Below are 26855 nucleotides of genomic sequence, written 5' to 3' on the forward strand. Positions count from 1 at the left end.
TTGAAACAGGTGTGCAGGTATTTGGATGGTGGTGTCCTTCAGACTGGAGATTAAAGAGATGTTGGGGGTGCTTGTCAAAGGGTGCTCAAGGATTTGAACCCAGAGAGAAAAGAGTAAAACTGGAGTGAGCAAATGAAATGCTACAGAAACCCAGAGTTTGTAAGAAATTCAGTCTTTTTGTGAATATCTATCAGAACTCACAGACGGTATCAAGAGTTGTTGTCATCTTAATTCCTAATACCTGTTAGGCAGGGAAGTGGTATTTTCTAGGATATTTATTGAGTCTTTAATTCTGAATCTTATTCTGAATTTGCAACTTGTGCCTCTTTACTAAAGGATGCAATATGCATAAATCTCGATTGCTCATTAGAAGCTCAGTTCCAGCATATGTTTGATGATCAGACCAGCCTCTGAGGTTGCAACTGCAGTAGATTTCCCATGATGGTACTTCAATTGTGTTATATTTTAGCATTTACAGAGAACTTACAGAAAATTTGATCAAGAAGCAGTAGTATTGAGATGAAGAATTTCACAAGAATGTTTTTTTCCTAAGGTGAGCAGCAGCCCCATTTTTCCTGAAGAAGAGAGAAATGGGACTGTATTATTTTCAGAGTGTTTCTGTTCCAAAATGTAGGTCTCAGTAGTTCTAAAAATTCTTTCTGCTGTGCCCTGCAATAGATGGATTGTTGTATTCCTCCTACATATTTACTTAGTAAGTAAAAGCAATAATGGAAAGCTTATATTATATATGTGCATAAATAACATTTTTATCTTAACACTTCAGAATTTAATTTTTTATATATTTTTCTCCTTAGACTCATTTCTGAAAGTGGTGCTTTAGTTTTCTAAGTATTTTGCAACTGAATGCTTCAAGAATGCATCTGTAGGGGGAGATTTCAGCTTAAAGCTGTAGTACCAAATCTAGCAAGTAAAGCTGACTAATTTTTTAAATGTTTGCATATTCATGTGTAAAATAATCATGTTCTTCTGTCCTTGCAATACAAATCTATTTTGGGGGCAAAAGCTGTAGCACTAGCCATATCTCTCCCTTTATTTCTTCTCTAACTTAGTACCTTGTTGAGAAAATGATGTTGAGCCCATGATTCATCATCTTAAAATATTAGAAAACCAAGCTGATTCTGTGATTAGACTTTTTGATTAGTTAATACTTCTTTCTCTTGTATTGGCAAAACAATTTTATGTTTGTCCTGGTCAACTTGTCTTAGCTTTTTTTGCTCTTGCTCTAGACTCTCTGCCAGTATTTATTTCCTGATGTATTTCAGACTCAGCTTCTTTCTACAAACAAGGAATTACTCGATAAAAGAACTTTCTGTTTAGAAAACCCACTCTTGTTTCCCAGAGAAATATTTTTATTAGGTCTTTAATTAAAAATAATTTTTGTAATGCAAAACGTAAGTCAATGGGAAGAGGTTTGGCAGGTTTAGTACCTAGTCGTGTCATGGTTTGTCTCCTGTCTATAAAGAAGACAAATGAAGATAAAATAACTTTTTTCTTACTTTTCTTTTTATTCTGCATACTTTTGTTACTCTTTTAACTACTTATGTAAACCATTTTTTGAATCAGCTAACAGTGAAAGAACAAGGTCTTGTGACAAAATTTATACCTCAATGAGATTATGTTGTGTTTTTCCATTTTGCAAATACAGCATTAAGAATCTACTCCATTGCACTTTCTATCCTCAGAAGGAAAGGCAGTGGTGTAGTGCCTTAACATATCATGTAACCTGACAGAATAAGGTGTGTAGGATATGGTACAGCAGGGATTTAGTTAGCCATTTTTTTGTCCATTATCAGAAACTTCCTGCAAAACATGCCCACAGAAGTTGTTTAAAATTGTTACTTTTTTTTCTATTTTTCCTATCTTTTAAAAGAAGTTGGTTGTAGTATAAATGTGTTTGCTAAAGGTCAAGGACAAAATGCTGATGCAAGATGTGTGTGTGCAATTTTCAATAATTTATAAAAAGCCTAGCATTTGTCAAAAGATGCCATCTCATTCCCTGATGTAAATACATGGAATGGACAAAATGAATTCTCGGTTGGGCCCCAGTGACAGAGATATTGTGCAAAAGGTGCTTGACTGTTTTGCTATTTGTAGACTTGGTGTTTGGCTGCCTGTTCAAATGTTTCCTGAATCACCATCTTTCAGTACAGTTACAACGGGAGAAGTGGTATTTTTAATATTGTGACTAACACTTGTATCAGAGCTAAGCATTCTGACAGACAGTGTCCAAGTGCCTCACTAATGCATGATGTGGAGGCAGTATGCTGGATGATAACCCCAGAAATAACCTTGAATTCTTTTACAGTGCCAGGAAATACTCACTTGAATGCTTGTAGCTGTTTCAAAAGGAGATAAGTGCTTCAGCCCCTAAAAACCTGAGAATCTGGGGGAAAATAATATCAATAAACATTTGTTGCCTCTGGAGTGCTCTCAGACACTCTTATGTGTCTTGCTATCTATTATATCATAAATAGATATAGGAGAGTGCCTTTCAAAAGCCCTGATGTTTGCCACCAAAAATGAATGTTTTGTTATAGGAATTAATGGAAACTTCAAAAAAGAATACACAGAAAACTATTAATAATGTAAGCATACATGTAAGACTCTAACTGATGAAAGGCTGCTGGAGTGATCTGCAGGAAACACAATTCTGCTGCTGTTTCCTTTGTGTTCCATACAAAGCTTCCCAGCATGGTTGTGATCAGAGCTGGAGGTCCTTGCCCTCACAGATCCTGTGGGTCATTGCTGTCAGGTATTGTACAGCGGAATGGGGACATGCAGAACCCCAGAGGAGCTGTGTCCAAAGCAGCCAGGACAATTTGGGCCTTGAATAGAGTGAGTAGAGTGTCATGGGTCATATAGATAGGAAATTATATATAGTGTCAAAACAAAGGAGAATTGGTCTAAAAGTTGCTTTTAATATTTGGATTACTGTGATGAAAGGGCCAGAGAAGAGAGCAGAAAAATACCATGATACCAGTATATAAATCCAAGCTATACCTGCGTGTCTGGTACTCATTCCACATCCTAAAGGGATACTGAATGAAAACAAGGTGTGTGAAACAGCTTCTAAATATCTCAGATTTTGCTTGTTCTGTCCTCTTTCTCGAATACAGTTGTGCTAGAAGTCTCTTAAAACCATAGATGATTTGAAGAAGGGCAATGTATTTGCTAAATATCACAAGATAAGGCATAGGGACGTATAATAAAATCACCAAGTTTTAATCAGAGAGAGGATCTACATTTAGTTATCCTTAAGATTTTTTTAGATGCTATGAAGTATTGCATCAGAAAATTAGAAGTCTAATTCATAGCATCAAATCATGAAGGGATGAATTAGTATTTGTATTACTAGCTAAACCAGCAAATTTGAAGTCATTCAAAAATAGTGGATTTGGAGAAGTAAATAATGTGGGGATTGATCTGTGGCATAGGTTTTAACTTGTCTGGACACAGATTAATTCATAGGGGTAAACCATCAGAAGAGAAATTTAAGTGACAAATTGTAGAATGGTATTGTTTAAAACCCACTCTTGTTTCTAGAGTTTCTAGTGGACAGCGTGCGCACAATGTAGTTTGATGACAGGTATAAAGTCTTTTGATGTATGACCTCAGAACAAAATTCACAGGAGAGCTTATTTGGGTGGCAGCCCTGCTTTCTCCAGTGCTAGGAAAATGGGCTGAACGGTATTGTGTCTGTTTTCATAGATTCCAGGGTTCAGACCAACTGAAAGAGAGACCTGGACAGAAGCAGCCCTATAATGATTTATACCCTATAGGGGCAGGGCCCCTTCATCTGTGCCCTTTCATCTAGAAGGGGCACAAATCCTGTCCTTTCTTTCAGGAACTGTTCATTAATACTGTAATACATTTGGTAAAAGCTGGGATCTTTAGGGCAGATTCAAAATGATAAAGATGAGTTTGTTGCTGGGCTGACCCTTGACTCACTTTTACCATTTCTGCCATGTCTTTCATCATGGTGAACAATGAGTATGCATGGCATCTTGGAGACACCAGCAAGAACATATAATGTGTTTTCAGCACTTGACATCTCTGATGTGACAGCGAACACACTGAGAGGCAATTTCCCCTATTTATCATGACAGGCTCCCTGCAACTTGCTTGAGGAGACCTGAGATTGCATAGAGCTGTCCCAGAGAGGGAGGCTGTGCACCAAATTTTTATTTCCCTAGACCCAGAGATTCTTGAATTTTTCTATCAGGAAGCACATTCCTCTGCACTAAAGAAAAGTCTGTGTATATAACCAGAAAGTCTGAGGGTGATTCAGTAGCTGAAATTGAAACGAAGTGATCAAAACCTAGCGTGAGAAGAATTGTGCTGGCATAGACTAGCAGGACAAAACCCTGAGCAATTGTTACTGGACGACATAGGAAAACTGATAATCCATTTTATTTTAATACAATTTTAGAAGGTATTTTGGATCTCAAGATTAATTTGTTTTAATAAAATAACCCCAGAAAGGATGTTCTACTGACTGGGCAAAACTGCTATTTCAGATGAGGCTAAAAGAAGCACTGCCTCTCACCACTGAATATAAAGACCTATTTTATGGCTCTGCAGACTGGCTTATTCTCAAAGTTCAGGCATATGCTGCTGTTTTCATACCTTAACCAAGTGCTGTGAAGTAACTGAGTTCACCCAGGCTGTCATAAAATGTGAGATTCAACGTTGTAGTTGAAAGTGCTTTCACAGAGAGGGATGGTGACAATGGCAGTGAGTGCCAACATGAGTGAGTGATGGTGTTTAGCAAGTAGGAGCAGAGAAATTTGGGGTTTCTATCTCCATCCCAATGTTGTTCAAATATTTAATCCAGTTACTTTTTGCAGTAAAATGGTAAATTCTTCAGGGACAAGGAAGTGGATGTTGATTTGAAACTCTTTGGACATTGCTCTCTATGTGTGGGCAGGTGCTTTGTTATGAGATAAAGATGCCTCCAGCCCTGTCTTAAAATTAAAAATCACTTTTGACCAGAGAACTGTCAGGTTCCTAATCCAGAAAGAAAGGCTTTGAATCCTTGTCCACTGTACCAACGAGAGAGCAGAAGTCAGTTTGTTCACACTGGCATCTCTTTTCACCTGCTCTCTGTAGATAGAAGATCTGACATTGCTGCAAATGTCAGATGCACAGTGTTATTCAGGTGTATTAAGTGTATTAATTAAGTATATTTAGTAGTCAATTTAACCCCCAATAACCATATAAAAATGAGGCTGGGTCTTGGAATTCATAATCCAACACAGAAAACCAGAAGTGTGTACTGAGAGCATGGGTTCATGGGTTTGCAAGTTTTTTCATCTTTCTTTAAGTATTTCTCCAGCTAGACAATATTTTAACTTTGGATCTGACAGGCTGTTTAAGTATGAGAAATAAGCAAAAAATCAGCAGAGCACTTAGCTGTGATTTACTGTGCTGTCAGTAGCACTGGATGCAGTGTAGGAATTTTGGTTGTTTGAAAGTGCTGGAGGACCCATCTCATGCTCATCTACTTGACTTGGTGCATAAGCATTTGCTGTTTTATTGATTGCCAAATGCCTCAGCTGCCAAAATGTCTCCTTTTTGATGTGTTGTGGCTTGAAACAAAAACTGCTTCTTTTCAACGTCCCCAGATTTTAATTTTCTTTTTCATACTTGGTTTGGAAAATATGGCATCAATGAACTGCTGGTTATGTCACATCTCCTAGATACTTTATGGATGTGTTTATTATCTTTTCCTGTTTTCACAGCCTCTTGTGGGCAAAAAGCTATGAGATTAGCCAATTGTCACATCTGCTGAGTTTTTCAGGATTTCATGCCCTATTGATAGTTCAACTGTAGTTTTATGCACAACACTGTGTTATTTAGTCCTATCCTGTCTCTTTTCTAGACTGTGTCTATTTTGCTGTATCTTACCTAGGAAAGTGCGAAGCCTCAGACTTGGAAATCGAGAAATGCCCTGAGTACTTGAACTAATGAAGTCTGTTCTGTATGAATTTGTGTCTTGAGGTTGATGTTGATGCTTAAGAAAATGAGAATGCTGCTGCTGTTCTGTTGCTGAACTTTGGAAACATGCTGTGTCTTGTTGATAATTAAGTGTGAGCTTTCACTGGTCACATTTTATCACTTAGAGCACCTACATAGGCTTGATCCTTGACCTGGATGCATGTTCAGGCAATGAAGGTAAAATTTTAAATTATTTTTTAGATTTCTGGAAAACTCTCAAATTTGCTTTGTTCAATGTTTTCAAGGGTGGGCGTATGTGTAAAACTGAGCATTGCTGTAGAGAGATTATAGCACACTACTGTTTCTAAAACAACTAAAATTCTAGGAATTTAAGATCATCTTAGTTTGAGTAGGATAAGTAATTTCCTTAGTTAATTTTGAAAATTCAAGTAGCAGATTGTTTGGGATTTTTTTTCCATAAAGATAGGTGGAGTGTGTTTCTGCCTGTGCTAGTCCTGATCTCACTATAACTCAGAATATTCATGGCAGAACATTAGTACTTTGAAATTATATTAGTAACCTTAAATTAGCCTGTGACCCATATAGTTAATCTCAAACTTTTATTTATTGAAATTATGAAGTCTTTTGTTCAAAAATTTTTAAAGAATCTTGTGCATGTAACCTGTAAACTTGCTTGTGTGTTTTTTTATTGAATTCTACTAGTAATTTTTTATGAGCATGTTTACTTAATTTCAGCCTTGTACTAGTTCAGTGTAGAAATAGAAAATGTTATGAATTCTCGTATCATTACATATTTTAATGTTCTACCATAAAAATAGATAGTGCTGTTGCTCAAGAAAAAATTCTTCTAAAAAGGGAAAACAATATTAAGAATAAAGATAACTATTGATAATTCTTTCACTGTGTGATATTTTAATAATGAAATAATAGCAGGAGAACTAAACAAACAAGTGTGTTGTGCCACTGGGACAAATGTAATGCTTTGCCTTTGCAATTACCCCCTAGTTTTGCCACCAGTAATGAGAGAACCACTGGGGTCCCAACTAACAATTAGAGCAGGGTGCCAGCCCTTACTGAGTGTAAGATGAGATGATCTTGTGGTAAAAAACATCAATGCTGATCTTCAGAGATTTATTGATACTTTTTAGATCCTTTGTCTTAAGTAGTTGACCCATCTTTTGGATAGATATCTTTTTGGTTTTTTGAAAAAGTCTTTGAGTATGGGTGTTGCTGAAGAACGCAGTAAACTTGCTTAGTTTGTCTACTTGGAATTTAAGGTTAAATCTGTTGTATTTGTAAAAATATCAAACAATTTGAATGTTCTTTCACAACAGCAGAAAGGCAAATATATATTTTAAAAAAGGGATTGAAAATAAACTGATGAGAAAAGCAGAGAAAAAAGTAAGGTGCTTCTCCATAATTGTTTATGTACATGCTGACATCTGACAGTTTTCAGTGGTTAGTGTGAAGCAGATATTTTCATTTCATTGTGGGAGAGGGAAGGTGATCTCAATTTACTTTGCAGTTATTTCAGGATACCTTGAGGTAAGAATGTGCCGGAGGATAGGTAGAGCAAAGCAGTTGGTGTCTGGTAACTTATTACACAAGGGTAAATCAGCCATTTGCTGGAGCTCTGTTTTGAAAATCTATCAGGCTGTTCAAATTCTGCCCTGTTATGTTTGCTGGTTTTTCAAATAGATTTGGGCAGCCACGCTTTGGTTTGCAATTAAACAGACAATTTCTTTAGGCATTTTTTTTTTCTGCTTCACTGAAGTAAAGAAAAATGTTTTATATCCATTTATTACATTCACTGGCAGTTTCATTACTCTGAATATTCAAAACTCATGGAATGAGAATTGCAGCTTGGAAGAAATCCAAAGTTCTCATTGTTAATGGTGTTTCAAAAAATCATATTCTGAATTATCTGATAAAGGTTACACTTTATTAGATTTATTGATAGCTTTCCTCATGGGTTGGGCATAGGGTTGAATTGCTAAATGAGAAGAGTGAGTGTTTGCTTTTAGAAAGAAGTTGCTTATATTCTATTTTTAGTGTGACACAGTTGTTGGTCTTGGCCTTCTAACTCTTGATTAATCTCAGTTTTGTCTTGTAGCTAGTTCCTAATGATTGAAGCTGACATAGCTGCCAAATTCTTGTTTTATGTAATAGAGAAATGTTCTGTTTATACTTTTTTGAGGAAAGCCCTGATTGCTCTGGCTTCCAGGACCTCTGTATGCAGCACGTTTTATTACTTTGTTGTTTCCCATTCTGTTGAATCCCTGCTACTCAGGTCTCAGACTGGTGTAGTTCATTGCCCATGGGCAGCTCACAGTATGAAGAGCACTGTGATGGCACAGCCTTCCTTCTGACAGACTCTGACATTCCAATGATTGTATGGCCTGGCTCTGCTCCCTGTGGTCACCACACCCTGTCAGGCAGTGTGTCACTGTGTCCTGGTGCATGTGGCAGAAGAATTACTTCTGGAGAGTGTCCTTAAATTCTCGCACAAAGGACATTGCAGGCAGCTTTTAGGGAGCAGCCATTTAAGGTGGCAGCACCTGTGTGATCACAGTGCTGATCATTGTTCTATTTATACATCCTTATGTGACAAAAAGCTCTCATTCATCCTGACTCTTCTAATCAGGGTGTTTCAACCACTTTTATTTCTGTTGTGTTCAGTCACAGTTGCAAAATGAATGTATTCTTCAGCGCGTCTGTTTTGAAGCAAATCTTGTTCTGAAGAACAATAGTGTCTAAAAATGCAATATTAAGATAGTTTCCCTGTCTATTTTGGGTTAATTAGAAGAGTTAATATAACTTGTGATTTTTTTCTTGACTTTAAAATTTGCTGAATAATTCTGTAAACACTTCTCTCCACTGGAGCAAAGAAATGTTCAGAAGAAACCAGAAAGGCCACAGAAAGAAGCAAAAAAGACTAAGAAAAAAACCTGAATAGCTGCAGGTTATATATTAGGCCTTGCTCTACAGGGATGTATTTCTTGATTGTATTTATTTGTATTTCAGTGCTGCTTGAGAGCTCCTATTGCCACTGTCTCTGTGGTTCCCATCCTGCAAAAAAATTGCTTTCTAACCTGCCAACGCTGGCAGTGTGAGAAAGGAAATGTAATCCCCATTTTACAGTTGGAAAGAGGCAGAGATGGAGTCTGGCTGTTCTCAGCTCACACAGGATGTCTCTGGGAGAGCCAGAAATTGAACCCAGATATGTTACTTGAGTCCTACTGAGTCTCAAGGCAGTCTTTTCTCAAAACTAAAGAAAATGCATTTATTTGATATACTCACCTCAGTGCTCTTCCTGTGGATACTATTTGGAACATCTGGGTTTTTTTTTAAATTCAAATTCATCTTTTTTTCTTGCTTTTCACTTCATATTTAGCACTAATATTTAATGTGAGATGGAATGAAATTTACAGCTTCACTGTGTGAAGGATTGCATTAGAATAAATTTTAATAATAGTTTGAACATAATTAAACAAATTTTTTCAAAGAGATTACATTTTTCAATAATCTTTATTGTCATTGCTATGTAAAAGATTTAAATCTGTTTCCATCTCTTTTTCATAAATCGATGCATATGCAAAAATAGATGATATTTCAGATGCTTAAAAGTAAAAAATATTCCCCTCCCCCCCCCATTTTATTAAAAGTAGATAATAGCTTAGACTGGAGGTTTTAATTATTTTCTTTCTAAGGTATTCAGAAGTTGATAACTTTTAATGTACCATGGAAATCTTGAAATTGGTGTGTGAATGTGGTGGATCTTTCCATGATTTCATCCAGGAGAGAAGTTGTTTGCTTTTGTATTGGGGAATTTCTTCAGCAATGTAGGAGCAAAACCAGGTTTTTTTACCGATTTGGATTTCTCCTAAGATCTTTTTACCAGAACACATGAAGAGTTTTGTCTAAGTCCCAGCCACTTGAATAACTCTACATATTTGAGAACCACAGCAATTTACCCTGTAACTGGAAAAACTACCTCAGGGAGCCGTGCAAAGTTGAAAACTTTGGGCTGTGTTGGTTTTTAATATCTCCCGGGTGTTTGAGGTCGTGAGTGCTTCTGGATGCTTATGCAAGGTATCAGCCTTTGACATAATTGTGGCAGCTTGGCTTTGTTAGCAGGTTAACATTCACCACATAGAATGAATTTAAACAATCTGCTGAATTCTTAACATGAGGATTGGATTTACTGTTTTTTAATTTTCTGTATTTTACTGAAGTTGCAAACTGGTGTGATATTGTCTGTGGCTGTAGGCAGCAGCAATAAAAACTGACCTAAAAGTTGGTTTTGTACTGACACATCTAAGAGGAGAGTTGCAGGTGGAAGAGAGGTTTGGCACAGTGTTTAGGAGCTCGTCTGTAGCCTTGGCTTTAGACTTGCCATTCTGTTTTTTGAAGCTCTCTGGAGGATCTACCTGGACTATCTCCAGGTGGAACAAGCAGAATCACTTTGAAGAGAAGGTGAATGAGCATCAACTGACAAATTGGTGTCATCACAAGTAGTACTGGCAGAAAGATCTTGCAGATTTACATCCTGCAGTTTCATCTTGAAACCTTAGGAAACAATTGGACTGGCTGGCAAAGGATCCATGTTTGTGAGTGTGATTCTTAAACAAGTCCAGTTTATGTTATACCATATTCAATCTGCCTTTGGAAAATTAACTATGATCTGAAGGGCACCTTGGTATGCATCTGTCTTAGGATTCTATTAGAAAAATGTTTCAGGGATTACAATTGTCCAGGCATATGGAATAGTAATTGCATGCAAATACATTTTATGCTTTTTAGCTTGGCTCTGTCAGCTGCAACGGCTGGCTGTGCCTGTTTAGTCAAGGGATGTATTATAAAAACAGACAGACTATTAAATGAAAAACTGGGGCCGAAAGAACAAGAGGCCGAAATACAAAATATACTTTCTTAATAATGACTATGGAAATTTTGTACCTAAAACAACGTTTTTAGTGGTGATCATACTGATTTAGTATTTATTCATGGGCTATATGGATTTGTGTTACTTGCTGCCTTCTTTTATCTGTGCAAGTCTCTGAAAGTACTGTGACCTGCATGAGGAGTGGGTAAAAAAGGAGCTTGTGTATTTGCAGTACCCTTAAGTTCAGCTCTTAGTTATGAGACCAGGGTGTTTTGGTTTTTTATTTTGTCTTGGTTTAGGTTTTTTTTTTTTGTGAGCTTCAATAGTTCGTTGAAGGGTAAGCCTTGAAATTTTGCTAGCTTTAATTCTGATGTAGCCATGCTGTTCACAGTGTCAAAATATTTCTCAGATCACTTGGCTAACCATTGCTGCCACCTTGGTGAGGACCAGAGAAACCACAGAAACATTGCAACCAACACAAATTAATCAGTTTTATTTGCTTATCTCTTCTTATCTGATAATTAAAATGGACTCTCTAGTTCAACAGAAAACCTGTGCACAAATGATATTGATTTGTTTTGATAGGCTTATTGGAAGACAAATGAGCTTTTGAATTACTAGTAACTAAGGAGTGAGAATGATAAAATCCTGTGAAGTGCTTAATAAAACTAAGTTTTGAGGAAGTCTATGGCTGAAGTTCAACATCTATTCATCTTTTTTTATTTTTCATCTAATCTAAACTGTTTTAATTATTTTCACTTCCACTCTGTCTGAAAGGGTAGGTAGGGGTGGTTCCTAAAGCACAGGGTGTTCTTCAGTGCATGGCAGGGGCAGCACTGAGCAGGACTTTAATTATTAATTAAACGCATCTGTTTCCAGTCAAACAAGCTCAAGTCAGTTTGCATCAAATAGAATGGATCACACAGAATTTTTTATTATTGTGCTTGTTAAGTGAATGGATGCGTTCAGTAATGGGGGAAGTGCCCTTTGTGATTGAAAGTATTGTTTTTTTCTTTCTTGTTACTAGGCTTGCAGGTAATAACCTTAATGTTTTAGGTGTGACAAGAACAACTGAATTACTAACACAAAATAGGCTTATTTTGAATTTGGATTTATTTTGAAAGCATGAGTAAAGAGCTTATCCTACAATAGGAGATCTGCAGTTCTTTGAAACTCAGATCTAGTCCAAGAAACTAGAATGTGAAAAAACTGTTGCAAGCAATTTTTGAGCTGTGCTTTGTTCACATGTCAACACATTTTATCTTCAGTACTCTTAAAGGGAAAGAAAATTTCTATGAATATCTCTGGCACTTGGCAGTGGAGCAAGCTTAAAATGTAACTGACAAACCATAGAACAGAACTAGCTCCTTCCTGAAAATTGTTCTTTTCTGTCACTTAAATGTTATTTTGGGGAGAAGAGATGTAGAAATTGTTCTTTGAGAACTTAGGTATTCTTTTGATTTGCATGGGTAAGAGATTTTAAGGAGATAAGCCCTTCTGAACATAAAACCCCATACTTCCTTGATATGTCAAGTATATATATAAACTTGCCATGTAGTTGAGGGTTAAAAATGAAGAAGAGTCAGAGCTTGACCCTGATGTCTAATGTATCACCTTATATGTATTAGCTGTGCCCCCAAGCAAAGTAAATAACACTGAACTGTGACCAAACCATGAGATAAATTATTAGACCATATATTTTGGACTGTCCTCTATGGCCTCTAAGCCTTCTGTATCAGGACAAAATCTGACATTCATCATTGACTGTCTCCAAAATTAACTTTCCTAATAATCCTTCCTCTATTTTCTGTCCAAAAATGTTACAGAGTCTGGGGTATACAAAAATTTGAGCCAAAGAAAGAATTCCAGCTGAGGTCAATAATAGTATTGTTTTATATAAGGAGGTTTTAGGATTTGGTGTCCCGGGCACCAGACCTTTGGATTAGTGGAAAGATAAAATTCCTAGTGTAGACCCAATACTTGTTTTTTACATTAATTATATTTAAGGTTTATGCAATTCTTGAGGTAATTATAACAAATATTTAATAATAAAGAACTGTGCTGCTTTACTGAGAAGTGTAATATGAAGCATTGCTTATGCAGAGAAGAGCAGGAATATTGTACAGGAAAGAATGGAGTAACCTTTAGGACTGGAGCACTCAGGTGAAATTTGCATTTAAAGATGAGGAAATGTCTGATTTCAGTGATGTGTTTTCCCTTTGATGTGAAGGGAGCTGCCTGATGGTCTTGGTTGATGACAGTGAGCCAGCAGTGTGATTTAACTCTCATTAAGGGCAAGCATTTCTTCAGTATTATCTTGCAAGCTGTTTCCAGGACAAGCAAAAGTACTGATGCTTTTGCAAAAGGCAGTGCTAAACTTTGGAGTCCCAGGTGCAAAAATAAACATGTGTCTGGAGGGATGGACTTGTCCTCCCCAAGGAAACAGGGCAAGTACAGCTGATTTTAGCAGGAGATGAAACTTAGACTTTGTAGATGTAGACATACATATCTATAAATGCATTATGAATGTAAAATTCAACAGAGAAAAGGGAAGACCTTTAACCTGAAAGTCAGTGATGACATAAGAAACGACAAAATAGCTGTAGGTAAATTCAAGATAGAAATTAAAGGCATGCAAGTCTCAGACAGCATTTTTCCTACATCACTGGGCTTAGTCTTGTCCATGCTAATACAAATGCTGTTTTACAAACAGGCACAGTTTTGCTCCTGCTTTCTAACTTCTGTTAGAAAGCTTTCAGCACCCAAATGAATTGGACTCTGCTGTCCACAAAATGAAGTGTAGGTAAAAGACCCAGCTCTTTCACAAAGGAAGTTGTGTCCACAAATAGGATTGTGTGATGTGGTTAGCTCTGACCACACAGAGCTGCTTTGTAACCTGCTGATCTATACAAGTGCTGTGCCCTTTCCTATTTCTGTTACTCCCTTAAATTCCAACATATCTGATGTTTTCTTTGAATAGGTTGCTCTTTTAAGTCTATTTTTGAAAATTCCTGATAGTGAATGGTGGTCACGTTCCTTTTTTCTTTATCTCTTTGCTTGAATGTGGCAACAGTGAATTAGCATAAATGGTCTGAGGAAAGTAGTTAATATAATTTGTATTCTTCTTTAATCCTTTGAATTTGCCTCCTTGAAGATACATCAAAGATGAGTTTGGTTCATAAATATGTTCAGAAGATGAATACAGTAGGGGGAAAGAATCCTGTTTTATGGCATTTTTAAAACCAGAAATAAATCCTTTATAATCAGTAATTGACCTATATGATATGTTTTTTCCAGTTTGTTTCAGATCCTTGTGCCAGCAACCCCTGTCTCCATGGTAACTGCAGCACCAGCGGGGATGGCTACCTCTGTGTGTGCAGTGCAGGCTTTGAGGGAGCGCACTGTGAGCGCTCAGCCCACGGCCCTGCAGCCTCCCCGGGGACAGAGGCCACCTCACCCCGGCCCAGCAGCCCAGCCTCGTCCACCCTGGAGCCTGACATCGCCCTGCCCCGCTCCAGAGCCACTGTCACCTTACCCACGTGGCAGCCAAAGGCTGGACAGAGAGTTGTGGATCTCAAATGGGATGAAATCGAGGTGAGACTATTCGGTCAGAGTGAAAATTCACTGACAAGAAACCTTTAAAGTGTTATTTTCAGGTTGTCATTTCTGCATGGTTTCATGATGTCCTCATGAGAAGACTGAAGATGTGATCTCTGCCCTGAGTTAATATGCTGATAAAATTAAAACAAAAACCCATTTGATCTATGTTATGAGTAATGGACTTAAGTTGGCTGGTGTGTTGTATTAGATACTTCTTTGAAATGGGATAGTATTGGTTCTTCCAGTCAATTGTGTGACAACATATCTCCAAACATCAAATAAATTTAGGAAATGCTAAAAGTTGAAGCAATACCTTTAATACATTTTTTGGTATTTGCCATTATAATCATATTTTGCATGTTTCTGCATTATTAAGACAACGTAGTTGCTTGAGGATTGAAAGTGGTAGCTAATACATTACACGGGGCACCACTCTAGGGATGCAATGACAGAGGTGAAAACTTTTAAATGTTTAAATTTTAAACATTTGTTGTAACTCCTACAAACAAATCTCTGTCAAAATGTAACAATATCTGGTAAAACTACAGCTGGAAAGCACACAACATATGATCCTTAATAAATGTGATCTTTGCTTTCCACTGTGTTGCTTTCCACTCTGTGCTGTTTGTAATGCTTAAATATTTTGCATAGACTCAAGTATCTGCAAAAATTAAAAAAAACATCAATCTTAACCAAGTTATTGTTAAAGTAATGATCAGCTTAGTACCAAGTGCTAGGAATAATGAAAATTGTTGCTGAAAAAATACTTTAATTTCTGTCGGCAAAGAATTAGAATTTTTGTGACATCTTTTTCTTTTTGAGAAAGGCCTTGTAATATAATTTTATTTCAGGTTATTCAGGAATAAATATGTAAAATGTCAGTTGTGTCTTTTTTTGGAAATGTTTCAATGAGTTTGATTCTCCTGAGGTGTTCTAACATACTGCATAATGAGAAAGTGAGCAGGCAGGAGTTTAATCATGGAACAAGTGTATTTTTCATCACTCTTTTATAGCCCAAACATATTTGTTGAAGTTTCCACTGTAAAATTTATTTAATCAATTTTATGAAAGTAGAATCGGGTCATGTTAAATATATGTTTGGTGTGTTACAACTCTGATTTTAGCTGAGGTAGAAGTGTTTATAGGGCTGTATTCCATTTCAGTGGGAGTGCTGGTGGGCAATGTCTGGAGCATAAAGCTTTATTTCCTGGAATTCCATCTCCCATATCTGTTATTTTGCAGTAGAACATATGTCAGGCACCAAGGATGGAGTTTGGAGAGAGCATTGAAGCAGAAACAAGCAATGATCTGCTCTTATTACTTAGTTTAAATGCAGTCTCATCTCTGCATGGGTGGTCCATATGTCCTGATCAATTAAGGGCATGCTCTTCCCTGTCCCAGATTTCCCTGGTGTGTCTTCCTCAATCTGTGGTCTGGTGTTGTATAAGGAACATTTCTGCCTGGTTTGCATTTTAGGTAGATTCAGTAAGAATTTCAGTCAAGCAGATAATTCACAAGTGACTATTCCAATAGCTGAAATTCACCCTTCTGCGTGTCTTCTGTTACAGATGTGCTGTTGCAACTGATGACCTAACACTAGCATGGCAATTACTTGCTATCCTATTACAGAATTGCTTGTGTTGATATGTTTTAATATACTGTGATGGGTCTTGTATTTTTGACAAGCTCTCCAGTTTGGCATAATGACCTTCTACCTTGTTCTTTAGAAGTCACACTGAGAGAGATGATTATCTGGAGCAAAGAGATTTCAGTTGCTGATTCAAGACATTGTATCTGATCTCTATTAACTGAGGAGAGTTGATTTGCCTGAAGGTCTGTGCTCCAAAGCCTCTTTGGTGGAGGTTTTAAAAATCAAATGTGTTAATAACAAAAACACTACCTTTCTTCATAGCTGTAAGAGCTTTGCAAAACTTGATCCTTCACTCTTAAAAGGAAGAGTAGCTGTAGGTTTTGTATTGCAAAAATGTGCTCTTGTAATCTTTTCGTTTCAGAAGACAGTAAATACTGATATTATGTTGTTGTTTGTTTTTTATAATCTTCCAAGACAGTCTGTTTTCCAAATTATTCTATATTGATACTGTAAGTGAATGAATGTTCTTCAGACCCTATGGTCTCAGACAGAAATTTTGCCAGACTCTTTCCAAATGAAAGCTCTCACTATCTTGCAAGGATGAAGTTTCCATGAAAGCTTTTCTGGGAAGTTTTGGGAACTCAAAGAATCAACACCTGAGAGAAGTAAGCTGTCTAGGAGAGGCATGATGTGTGCTTACAGTTGGACATGTTTTCTGTATTCCCTGGATACCAGGGATACATTTAGCACTGCTTGCTGGAATCAACTGTCTCAGTAGTGTCTGTACCAGTAGGTAACACACAGATGTCTTTGGATGCAGTTTAATTTCTGGTGGTCTTCATATAAGAAATTAATCTTTTCTTGATATGCAGATTAAGGACTAAAACCATAGGTCATAAGCAAGAATTTTTTCTCTCAGTTGATTTTCTTTAGTATAATATGATTTTATCTTTGCGCTCATCCATTGAAAGACAATTCTTTTTCCTACTTGGGGCAACTGGTTCCCCTTGTAAGAGAGATCCAACTAAAAATCCCCATTTCCCCAGTTCAATCTTCTTTTGTGTTACAGTGTATAGGAGATAGTTATTAGCCAGTAATGGAGGGAAAAAGAAACCATCTCATTAATCCTACTCAATTAATGGATTTAATAAAGGTTTCAATGTACAAAGTCAACGGTAAGAATAGCAGTACCATATTCTTATATACAGCTTTTCATGATAGACCTGAAATTCTTTTCAAAGGAAATCAGCTGTATTATTCCCATTTTACAGACTGAGATGCTGAAGCACAGAGCAGTGAAGTGATTTGCCAGGTGTGTAGCCAGAAATTAGGATGCTGAGCATGTGAGTCCTAGTCTAACCTTCTATTTATACTGCAATTTTGTGCTCAGATTCAAGGCTTTGGAATTAATGATTAGCGGCTACAATAAACTTCTAATTCCCCTTGCAGTGGGGACAGCATTTGTTTTATGTGTGTCCTTAGTCAGTAAATTGCAAGACTTTACGAGTGTGGCTGAATCAAGTGTAAAATCCTGAGCATGTTCCTGCTCTGCAGCAATTGCAGAATTATTCCTTAAGTATATTCTTGAAACGGGAACCTTTCAGTCTTGGCTACTTTTATGTGCTGCTAAATGTTTGTGCATTTTTTTGGTCAAAGCATGATATGGGTGCAGAAGGAGGAACAGAATTTGAACAAATCCATTTGAGATTGATAAATACTGAATAGAAACTTGATCCTTAAAAATGACATCTTAGGAAAAGCTTTCAATGGGTGCAGGTTGGAGTATATACGCTTGTCCTTTGCTTACCCTATTTTCTTGACGTTCCCTCTTATTATTGCTGTTAAGAGCTGGAATGGGTGTAATTTAGGTTTGACTTAGGACAGCTCTTCTAACTGTTTATAAGACTTGTTTTTGAAATTTCTATAATTTTTCTTTGCTCTGAGAAAAATAAATTCTTCAAACACATAAGGAGAATGAAGGAAGCACAGATTTTGGTAGAATAATATTAGCTTTCTTCTAAGATAAATCTGTAACTTCAATAACTCTCTCCTCTACAATATTAATTTATGGAACTTTTTGTTTATATAGAAAAATCATTTTCATAGACAACTTGATGTAAACATCTCTGGATAGGTGCTACTCTTATTTTCTAAATAAAACCTTAAATGTCTCTAAAAGCTCAATATGCTTAAACAAAACTTATGTGAAGTTCATACAAACCTCAGTTTATTATATTCCATTACTAAATAATGTTTAATAGATAGTCATGAATGCTAGGTTTCCTAAAATCAAGCTCTTTGAGACAGAAATTCTAGCAAGTACAATTATGGCAAGATATTGAAGGTCTTATCTTCTGAAGCTATATTGGTGGGTGGGCTCAGGATTTTTGGTTATCCAGAGCTGTTTTTGAAAAGTATCTGGATTCATTTAACTGCTCCGTCAGGAATCATCCTGTTTTCAAGTCCTAGAGAGTATGAGGGAGAAAGAGGGGAAAAAAACCAAACCCCCAACCCTGTTGTGTTTACTGTCTTTCAGTGTTTTGGTGAAGAAATATCTACAGCTGACTTGACAGTCTTAGGTTGGTGTTTATAAGTCCCAGCTTATCCTCCAGTGACCTGAGCTCATACACTGCATGCAAAGATTTGACTATGTGCAGTTTTTGCTCAATGAATGTGTTTACACAGTGTTTATATTTCTTTTCAGAACAGCTCCATAGACTCTGGAATAATAAATGACTATTAATTCTTGATGGAAGTAATCTTTGTTGAATGACTGTGCTGTGATCTAAGGAGAGGATAGGCAGCTAAGCCTCATGCAGCCACTTGCTCACTGCCCCATCCAGTGAGATGGGAGACAGAATTGGAAGGGTAAAAGTGGGAAAACTCATGGGAAGATGAAGACAGTTCATTAATTTTAAAAAGAAGAAATAGAAAACAAGAAAGGAAAAACCTGAACAAAACAAGTAATAAAAAAAGCCCTAATTACTCACCACCAAGTAACTGATGCTCAGCCAGTCTCTGAGCAACAGCATCTGTGGCCAAATTGCACCCCCAGCCCCAGTTTCATTGCTGAGCATGGCCTCCTGTGGTGGGGATGTCCCTTTGGTCAGTTGGGATCTGCTGTCCCCCTGTGTTCCCTCAGCACCCCCAGCCCGCCCCCTGGTAGGGCACTCTGTGAAAGAGAAAAGGCTTCAGTGCTATGTGAACACTGCAGTGATAACTAAAACATCCCTTTTATCAACCCTGTGTTCATCACAAGTCCAAAACATGCAAGCATAGCGACATAGCGCTATGCAAGCCATTGTGAAGAAAATTAACTCCATCCCAGCCAAAACCAGTACAGACTGAATGTCAGATTTTATGAAGCTGACAGTGAATTTGGAGGATGGCTTGAAACAAGAAGGCAGCTTGCTGATATGATAATCTAGGTAATCTGTCATTGTGTAAGAGAGCCTCCTGTGCCTACTGATGCTTCTTGGTGTGATGTTGGCATTAATAGTCTGAAAAACAAAGTTTTAATAATGTTATCTGGAGGATTGCTGTGCACTGGAAGGTGCTGGATCCTCCTGGTACTGTGGTTGCTGACTCTGCAAAGTGACTCTTGCTCAGATGGGCACAGAAACAGGCTGCCAGCAACAGAATTTGCTGGGTGGATGTGCAGCCTCCCTTACACCAGGTTTCAGTGCTGTGATAACTGGTAAGCCTACTTCATCTGATACTGTTTTTGGATGCAGTCTGTCAGTCTTCCCATGGTGTTCCTCAGAGAGGCACTACTCCTACTCTAAACACTTTTGCTTTTCTCTCCCACTGGTGAGATATGTTAGAAGTAAACCTTGATTTTCTTTCTGTTCTGGTTTTCTTTCAAGCATTGTCCCATCTGAAAATCTTAGGCTAGAACCAAGTGCAGTGTTGTGGAGGTTAAGCTAAATGACACTAGATTTTTCAGAAGCAGTAGTTTTTCTGTGCTGCAGGGCAAGGGTACTGGAACTGCTTTTTTTTTTCCCTTTTAGACTTTTGTTCTGCGTTCAGTTTCTGTGCTAGAAATGATCCAGCTTTGTTGCTTGACATCCTGACATTAAGTAGACAGTAGTAGATCCCTCTCTTACGGTTCTATTCTGTTGCCTTTTATTTTCCTACTTCTCTTTTCACTTTTTATTTGCCAACAGCTGTTCAAGATCTATAGTTAGGATCTAACCTGTTTTATTTCTTTCATGTATTATTTTTCCCTTACATAAGGAAGACTGCCAAAAGTGTTATATGTCTTAAAAATGAGGGGTGCCTCTTGCCACACTTACAGGGTCAGAAGAGAATAAATCCTGCTGACCCTATTCTGATAGAAAAGTAGTTGTATACTCAGAAAAACCAAAATTGCACGTTATGAAACTTGCTTTATTGAACTGAAATTTAATATGAAATCCCTCGGAAGAAAATCTGAAAGAACTAGCATTTACAAGACCATCCCTCATACTGCATTTGTCATGACAGTTTCTGTCCTACTGAAGAACTGAAAGGCTTTCTTTCATAATGACCATGCCACTTTTCATGGGGTACCACCCCAGAAGACAGCTTTGCTTTTCTCAAAAAACTCATTTTCTCACTCCTTCCATAACATAATGTCTTTTCAAATGTGTTTAAAATTTTAGTTAGTTTTTTTACTTTTAAGCACTGGTCTTTGCTGTAGGATGAGTTTGTATCCATCTTTTTTACTTAGTTCAAGAATTATGTGTGCATTCATACATTCTGTTTAATTCCAGACTAATTTGTCCCACTTTGCTCTGGCTGCAATACTGTGCAGAGTTGTCTGTTGCCCCACTAGGAGGTAAAAACAGGAGAACAGCTTTTTGAGATGAAAAAACAAGAGGTTGGCCAGATAGAAAATTCCCAAGGCAATGTTTTGAAAGAGAACATTGTCAGAACAGGAGGAAAGTACCTGAGTCACGGGTATCTGTGTGTGCCTGAGTGTGCACACACATGCACACATAGTTAACTGTAGTTAATTTGGGGGTGTTTTCAAAAGAAGCACTTTCACTGTATGCTGGAGTGGGGTTTAGTGAAAGCTGTGGTGTCACTGAGGTTACAATGACAATTAACAGGAAATACTCCATAGGCAACTGGCTCATGGGGTGACTTTTCACTGATCACATCCCAGTGTAGGTGAGGTTCAAGGCATCTCTGGGTTTTTTTCTAGTCCAAACCCTTGCTCCAAGCAGGATCAGTTAGAGCAGGTTCCCAGGACTTTATTCATCTGAGACTTAAATAACTCAAAGGACGGAAGGTCCACAAGATACCTGGCAGCCTCCTCCACTGACTGGAACTATCTGTTGGTTTTCAGAAATACTTATTAATACCTTGTTGATAGGGTAGAGAGGGCTTTCTAAGGCACATATGAATTTGGCCATCCTACTTACAAACCACTTTTAAATTTGAGGAAAGTGTGGTGCATTTTGCAAGAAGTAAAAGCTTTCTGCCATTCTATCAACTTGGGACTGAGGTACAAAAGAAATGCAAACGTATCATGGCAGCAGAATGGCTGGATTTTGCACTGTCAGGATTAGTCTGCCTGTGTTGATAAGGCCTTGTAGAATTACAAATGTCTGCTCAACTTTTAAAGAAATCTACTGTGAAATTTCATATACAATAGCTATCTTCAGAGAACTAATTTCAGCACTGAGAGGCTGCATAAATGTAGACTTAGTCTGTATGCTCCTCTTCTCAGCCTTATTGAATTAAAGTCTAGTACACTTAGGAAAGTAATAAAGGCACTCACTCATGTAAAAATATTGCCTTGGGATTTATGTATGTATTTCAGCACTTGTTGAATTAAGTATGTATCTCATTATTCTGGTTTTGTTAGGCAGGAGAATATCTGCCTAACTCATACTATTTAATTTCTTCAGAAAAGTTGTAATATGGAAGAACAGTCTATTTCTCTCTTCGGCACCAGTCCTGATTTTCTTTGCAATCTCTTCTATACCACTGCCGTGGCCTGGTAAGGAAATCTATCAAAATCACTGCTGGCTTGTTAAGGCCCAGGTGGAGATTGTAGGAGTGAGAACTCTCGAGATTTCACTCTTGCTTTCTCAAATGATACTGCTCTTTTACCTATGTAAAGTCTAAAAGCATTTGAAGCAGAAATATAGTTTTTATGTATTATGTTATCTTTTAAGAAAAATATAACATGATTTAGATGCAAATTTATGGAACATTTATGTAAAGAGGAATTCTATATTTAATGTCAACAATTTGATATTTGATAATTTTAAACTTTAAATAAGGTGTTGAAGAACAGTCTTGGATGACTGTTGACACAGGAGCTTATCTTTGTAATCAGCTCCTAAACATACTTTGGACTCTGGAGGTTGAATGAAGGTTTTCTTTTCTTTGGTGACTATTTTTAAAGTGACTGCATCATTTGTGTAAATGTTTATAAGTCTGTTCCCCCAAGAACCTTCTCTCTGTCCTGATGTTTCTGTATTATTAAATGCTTCAGGAGAAGTGTTGGATGTCATTGCAGTTATGTTATGTTTTCTTTTGATTGCCTTTAAATGACTGATACCTACTCTATTTGTGTTTTTTACTTTAGACTAGGAATGATCTTTATTTTGTCCTCTGAAAATCATTAAAGTATGTTTCCCAGTGACTTCAGTTTTAAATATCTCCTACCAGTTCTAGAAATCTTTTTTTTTGTATTTGAGTGTGAAAATTACAAATTGTTTTCATCTTCTGAGTGTCCTTTATTGCTGTAATATATTGGTTGTCGTTGCCCTCATTCTTCAGTAGTACAGTCTTGCAGAGTGCTCTGTTAAGACATGAAAGAGACACACTTAAAAATCTTTATAAAAATTTCTCACAGCTGTGAAAAAGCTGCAATTTGTTTCTTAATTCCGGCGTCAAAGCTGTCATTTTTGTCTCCACAGAACTTGGCTGAAATAGGACACTGCTGAGACCATTTTTTTCCTTATGACAGTTACTGCTTCTTCCTATGTTTTTGTCTGTTCCAAGTATCAGGGTTGTTAATATATAAAAAAATTCAAATTTCAGTTGTCGTAAAATCTGGCTTTAGCATCCTACTGGTTTAGATGGTTGTTTTACCAGATTCTTAGAGGAGGAAGTTAGGGCCAATTACAAATGGAGTTCCTAGAGAAATACATCAACCATTACAGATCTCTTAATAGAAGAGTCAAAATCATGCATTTTGCCTTCACTCTTGTAATTATCTTTGCAATACAGTATTTCCTATGTGTGCTTTTCCTGCCAAGTAATCCTAAATTCTGATGTGTTTGCAAGCTAGAATGTTGTGGTGTTTTTTTTTTTGTTTTGTTTTGTTTTTTTTTTCTTTGCTGGGTTTATTTCCACTTTATGAAGGTTAAATCTCAGGTCTTGTTCTGTAGCCACTTTGTTCAGCTCTTGCTTCTATGATTCTTTTATTTTTATTCTAGTTGCAAAGACATCAATACCTTATACTTTAAAAACTTCCATTATTAAACAGTAAGGTAAATGAAATGCTTATATTACAATTTCCCCCCTATGTTCTAAGGTATGATCCCTGAAATTGTAAAACTATAGAAATACTATAAAAAGGAGTGTTTTATAGATGTAGTATAAGGCTGTATGAGAGTAGAGATACTTATTTCTTTTTCCCCTTTGTTCCAATAGGCATGCAGATTCTCAAAGAAAAAAAGTTTAAATGTTGGCAAATGTAAAAGGAAGAGTGTTAGCCAAACTAATTTTGGATGCATTGTACTTTGACTGTTAGTTCCATACTTTTGACTTCTGAGATTTAAAAGTTGCAATGGATACGTTATAATTTTTCAAAATTAATTTGAAAAAATACAATAAAATTGCATCTTGCTTTATTTTCATGAACTATATGTATTCATATTGTATTCATCAGGGAATTCAACAATGAATTGAGTAATCTAGACACTGGGAAATCATTCACTTGGGAAATGTGAATACTGAGTATTTGTCTTGCCTGCGTCAAGCTAAGCTCTGAATGTCCTAAAAATTATTACTTGCATCATATTCTGGACTTCTGTTCATGTATTATTTACATGTGTTTCATTACATTCATGTAATATTTAAAATTTGAATTGTATTTAAATTTACAAATTTTATTCTGGCTTTTACTTTGATGTAAGATTAATTCATGGAAGTGTGTCAGGTTGCATATTTGTATTTTCAGTATTAAGGTTGTTGTAAAAAGTTTGCAAACATTCTCTGTGGCTGAAAGAATAGCATTGCAAACTGCCTAGAAATTTGAAGATTAAACTTTGTGGTTTTTTTTCCCAATGTGACATTTCACAGGCAAGTTGATGAAGATACATGAAAAGTTATTTTAAACTTCTGATGATATTAAGTGATAGACTCAATTATGCCACATAAAGTATTCCTTATTTGAAATAAATGTACCCTTGGAAAGACTAATAATTTTCAGACTGTCTTTAGGAAATTACTGCTATGAAGATCTGAATAATTACGGAGTCTCTGTGGTTCCTGTGTTGCATGACACTGTGTATGGTGTCTGGATGGAGTTCATGTAATAAATGATTTTTTTGGCTACTAGGCATCACTGGATTTGGCAAATGCATCCTTTTGTCTCACTCTGATCATAATTTTTTTCCATCTGAAACTACTGTTCGTCCAAGCAATTTTTACTTGGAAAGAATAGTAATGGGCCAGTGGGAGAGTGTTTTTTAAAGGAAAAATGTGTTTGGAAAAAACCCCCATATATCAATATGGTAGAAAGGCAATGTCTGTATTTGTTAGTATAAATCCTTCAGTCTTGCATAGATTAATGATGAACTATTTCTTGGATGTAGCAAATGTTAGAGCGTCATTTATTATTCTAAAGGACCAGAAAACTAGTCATATTTTTCTAAATATGTTAACTTTTAAAGGAAGATGTCGTTAGAAGTTCAGACTTTTCTGCAGGAGCTTTTTATTAAAACAAAACCCTGAAAGGATAGATATGTGAATTTTCAGCACCTTTGTTGGCAGCATAAAGGTTTCAGTGAATGTTCCTGAGGATTTTTAGAAGATGACTGCTGGACTGCTAGTGTCATTTGTAAAAAAAAAACTTTCATGTTTTCTTTAGTCAGATTTTATGGTTTATTGTTAAATAAAGTTATTTTTCTTTTCAGATAACTCCAGATGTGGCTTGTGGAAATGCCAGTTCCAATACTTCTGCTGGAGGCCGGCTTATCTCCTTTGAAGTTCCACAGAATACATCAATAAAGTGAGATTATTCTTATATGTGATGAAATACAAAAGCACTTTTATTTTCATTTGACTGGATATTTTAGACAACAGTTTTTCAGATAGGCAAATGTGTCAAATGACTAAAAGATGATGAGAGAATTCAGACAGACTTGAAGCATGTAGCAGAGCCATGATAGCTCTTTGCTTGGCATAATTTCTCCCACATATTTAATGTTTTAGAAGATGTAAGCATGTAAGCTGTCTCTGGGCCATCATAATGCATTAGAAATTAGGGCAGGTGTGTTGAAGATGTCAGTTTGGAGAAGATATGACTTAGTGCAGTGAACACTTTTTCCCTCTTTAATCTCAAGATGAACTTGCTGATAGAAAGTGTTACTGTTGACTATATAAGTGCATGTATGTTGTGCATTTGTATTTGGTTTCTGAGTTATTGCTTTAGGTGTCCCCATCAGCTGTGAAATCTTTGTGTATGTCCTAAAACACATTTCTCAAAAAGTTTGAATTTATTCTGTTATTCACTTTACAGAATCATGCTTTTTGGATAAAATGCTTGTTTTGTTATGTTTAATTAACAGAACCTGACTTCCTAGAAAGATCTGATTCTGTCACTGGGATGAGGCATTTTCTTATTGGAAATTTTATTAAAAAAAAAAATCTGCCAACGTAGTGCTCTGGCTCACAGCTTTGCTGCAATTTTAGACTTACATTTTCCCAAAATAGCCTACTTTTCTCATGCTGTCATCTCATCTTTCAAAATCCCATGTTTCTGTTAAAAAAGGCCATGCTCACAGGAAAAAACAAAGTGATGCAAGCAGACAAGCTGCAGACAGTTTGGAGCAGTAACTGTTAAACGTGGGGGCCATCCCACCCTTCCCACGGGGCTTTGAATTGTGCTCATTCATGAGCCTTGAGCCTAAGTCGGGAGGAGATCTGGGAGTGTGGATGCCCTGGCTGGCTGCAATCTGAGAGCAAACAAGTGGCTTTTCTTGGAATCAGGAAAAAGGCAGCATTTGTGGATGCTAAAGTTGTATTTAAGAGCCTTGATGGAGAAACCCAGTTTTAAAGGAGGTTGCAGAGTACACAGTCGGTTTTGATAAGTTTTACATTGTATATATTTAGTAGAGTTTTATGCCTGAGTAGATTAGTGCAAGTCAAGATTGATTTTTATTTCATTTACTATCTTAAAGGCACAAGTAACTTACCTGATTCAGTGGCTATCTGTGAAAGGGGAATAATTTCAGTTCAATAAGTTGATTTTGTTTTGATTGGCATATGAGACCTAAACTGTAAAACCAGTTGCTATCCTCTTCTAAAAGTGAGACCTTGAGCTTTTGTAATAGCAATTGGGGTTGTTCTTAAAGAGGGTGCAAATACTGTAAAAAATTTGCTTCTTATGACACCTAGTTGCAATATTTTTTCAATGTCTGTTGCACTTTGGTTTTCTTGTTTTGAAGTCAAATAACAAGTGACCAGGGATAAACTGCCTTTGTTTTTAGCAGGATTGAAACAATTTCAATACAGGATGTTGTAGAATAGAGCTTCATCTCTAGGTATTTGAAGATCTGTTTTCAGCAGGAG

General features: G+C 36.7%; 1 protein-coding gene across 1 annotated transcript in view; it reads left to right on the forward strand.

Annotated features, from left to right (window-relative positions):
- The window catches only part of DNER (delta/notch like EGF repeat containing), a 111254-nt gene that overhangs the window by 33055 nt on the left and 51344 nt on the right, over positions 1 to 26855 (forward strand). Inside the window, exons 2-3 of the mRNA XM_030954062.1 lie at positions 14162 to 14458; positions 25199 to 25293. Of these exons, the coding sequence (XP_030809922.1) occupies positions 14162 to 14458; positions 25199 to 25293 (392 nt within the window). The remainder of the gene's footprint in view (positions 1 to 14161; positions 14459 to 25198; positions 25294 to 26855) is intronic.

The sequence above is a fragment of the Camarhynchus parvulus genome, chromosome 9 (genome assembly GCF_901933205.1).
Source record: "Camarhynchus parvulus chromosome 9, STF_HiC, whole genome shotgun sequence".
Taxonomy (NCBI): Eukaryota; Metazoa; Chordata; class Aves; order Passeriformes; family Thraupidae; genus Camarhynchus; species Camarhynchus parvulus.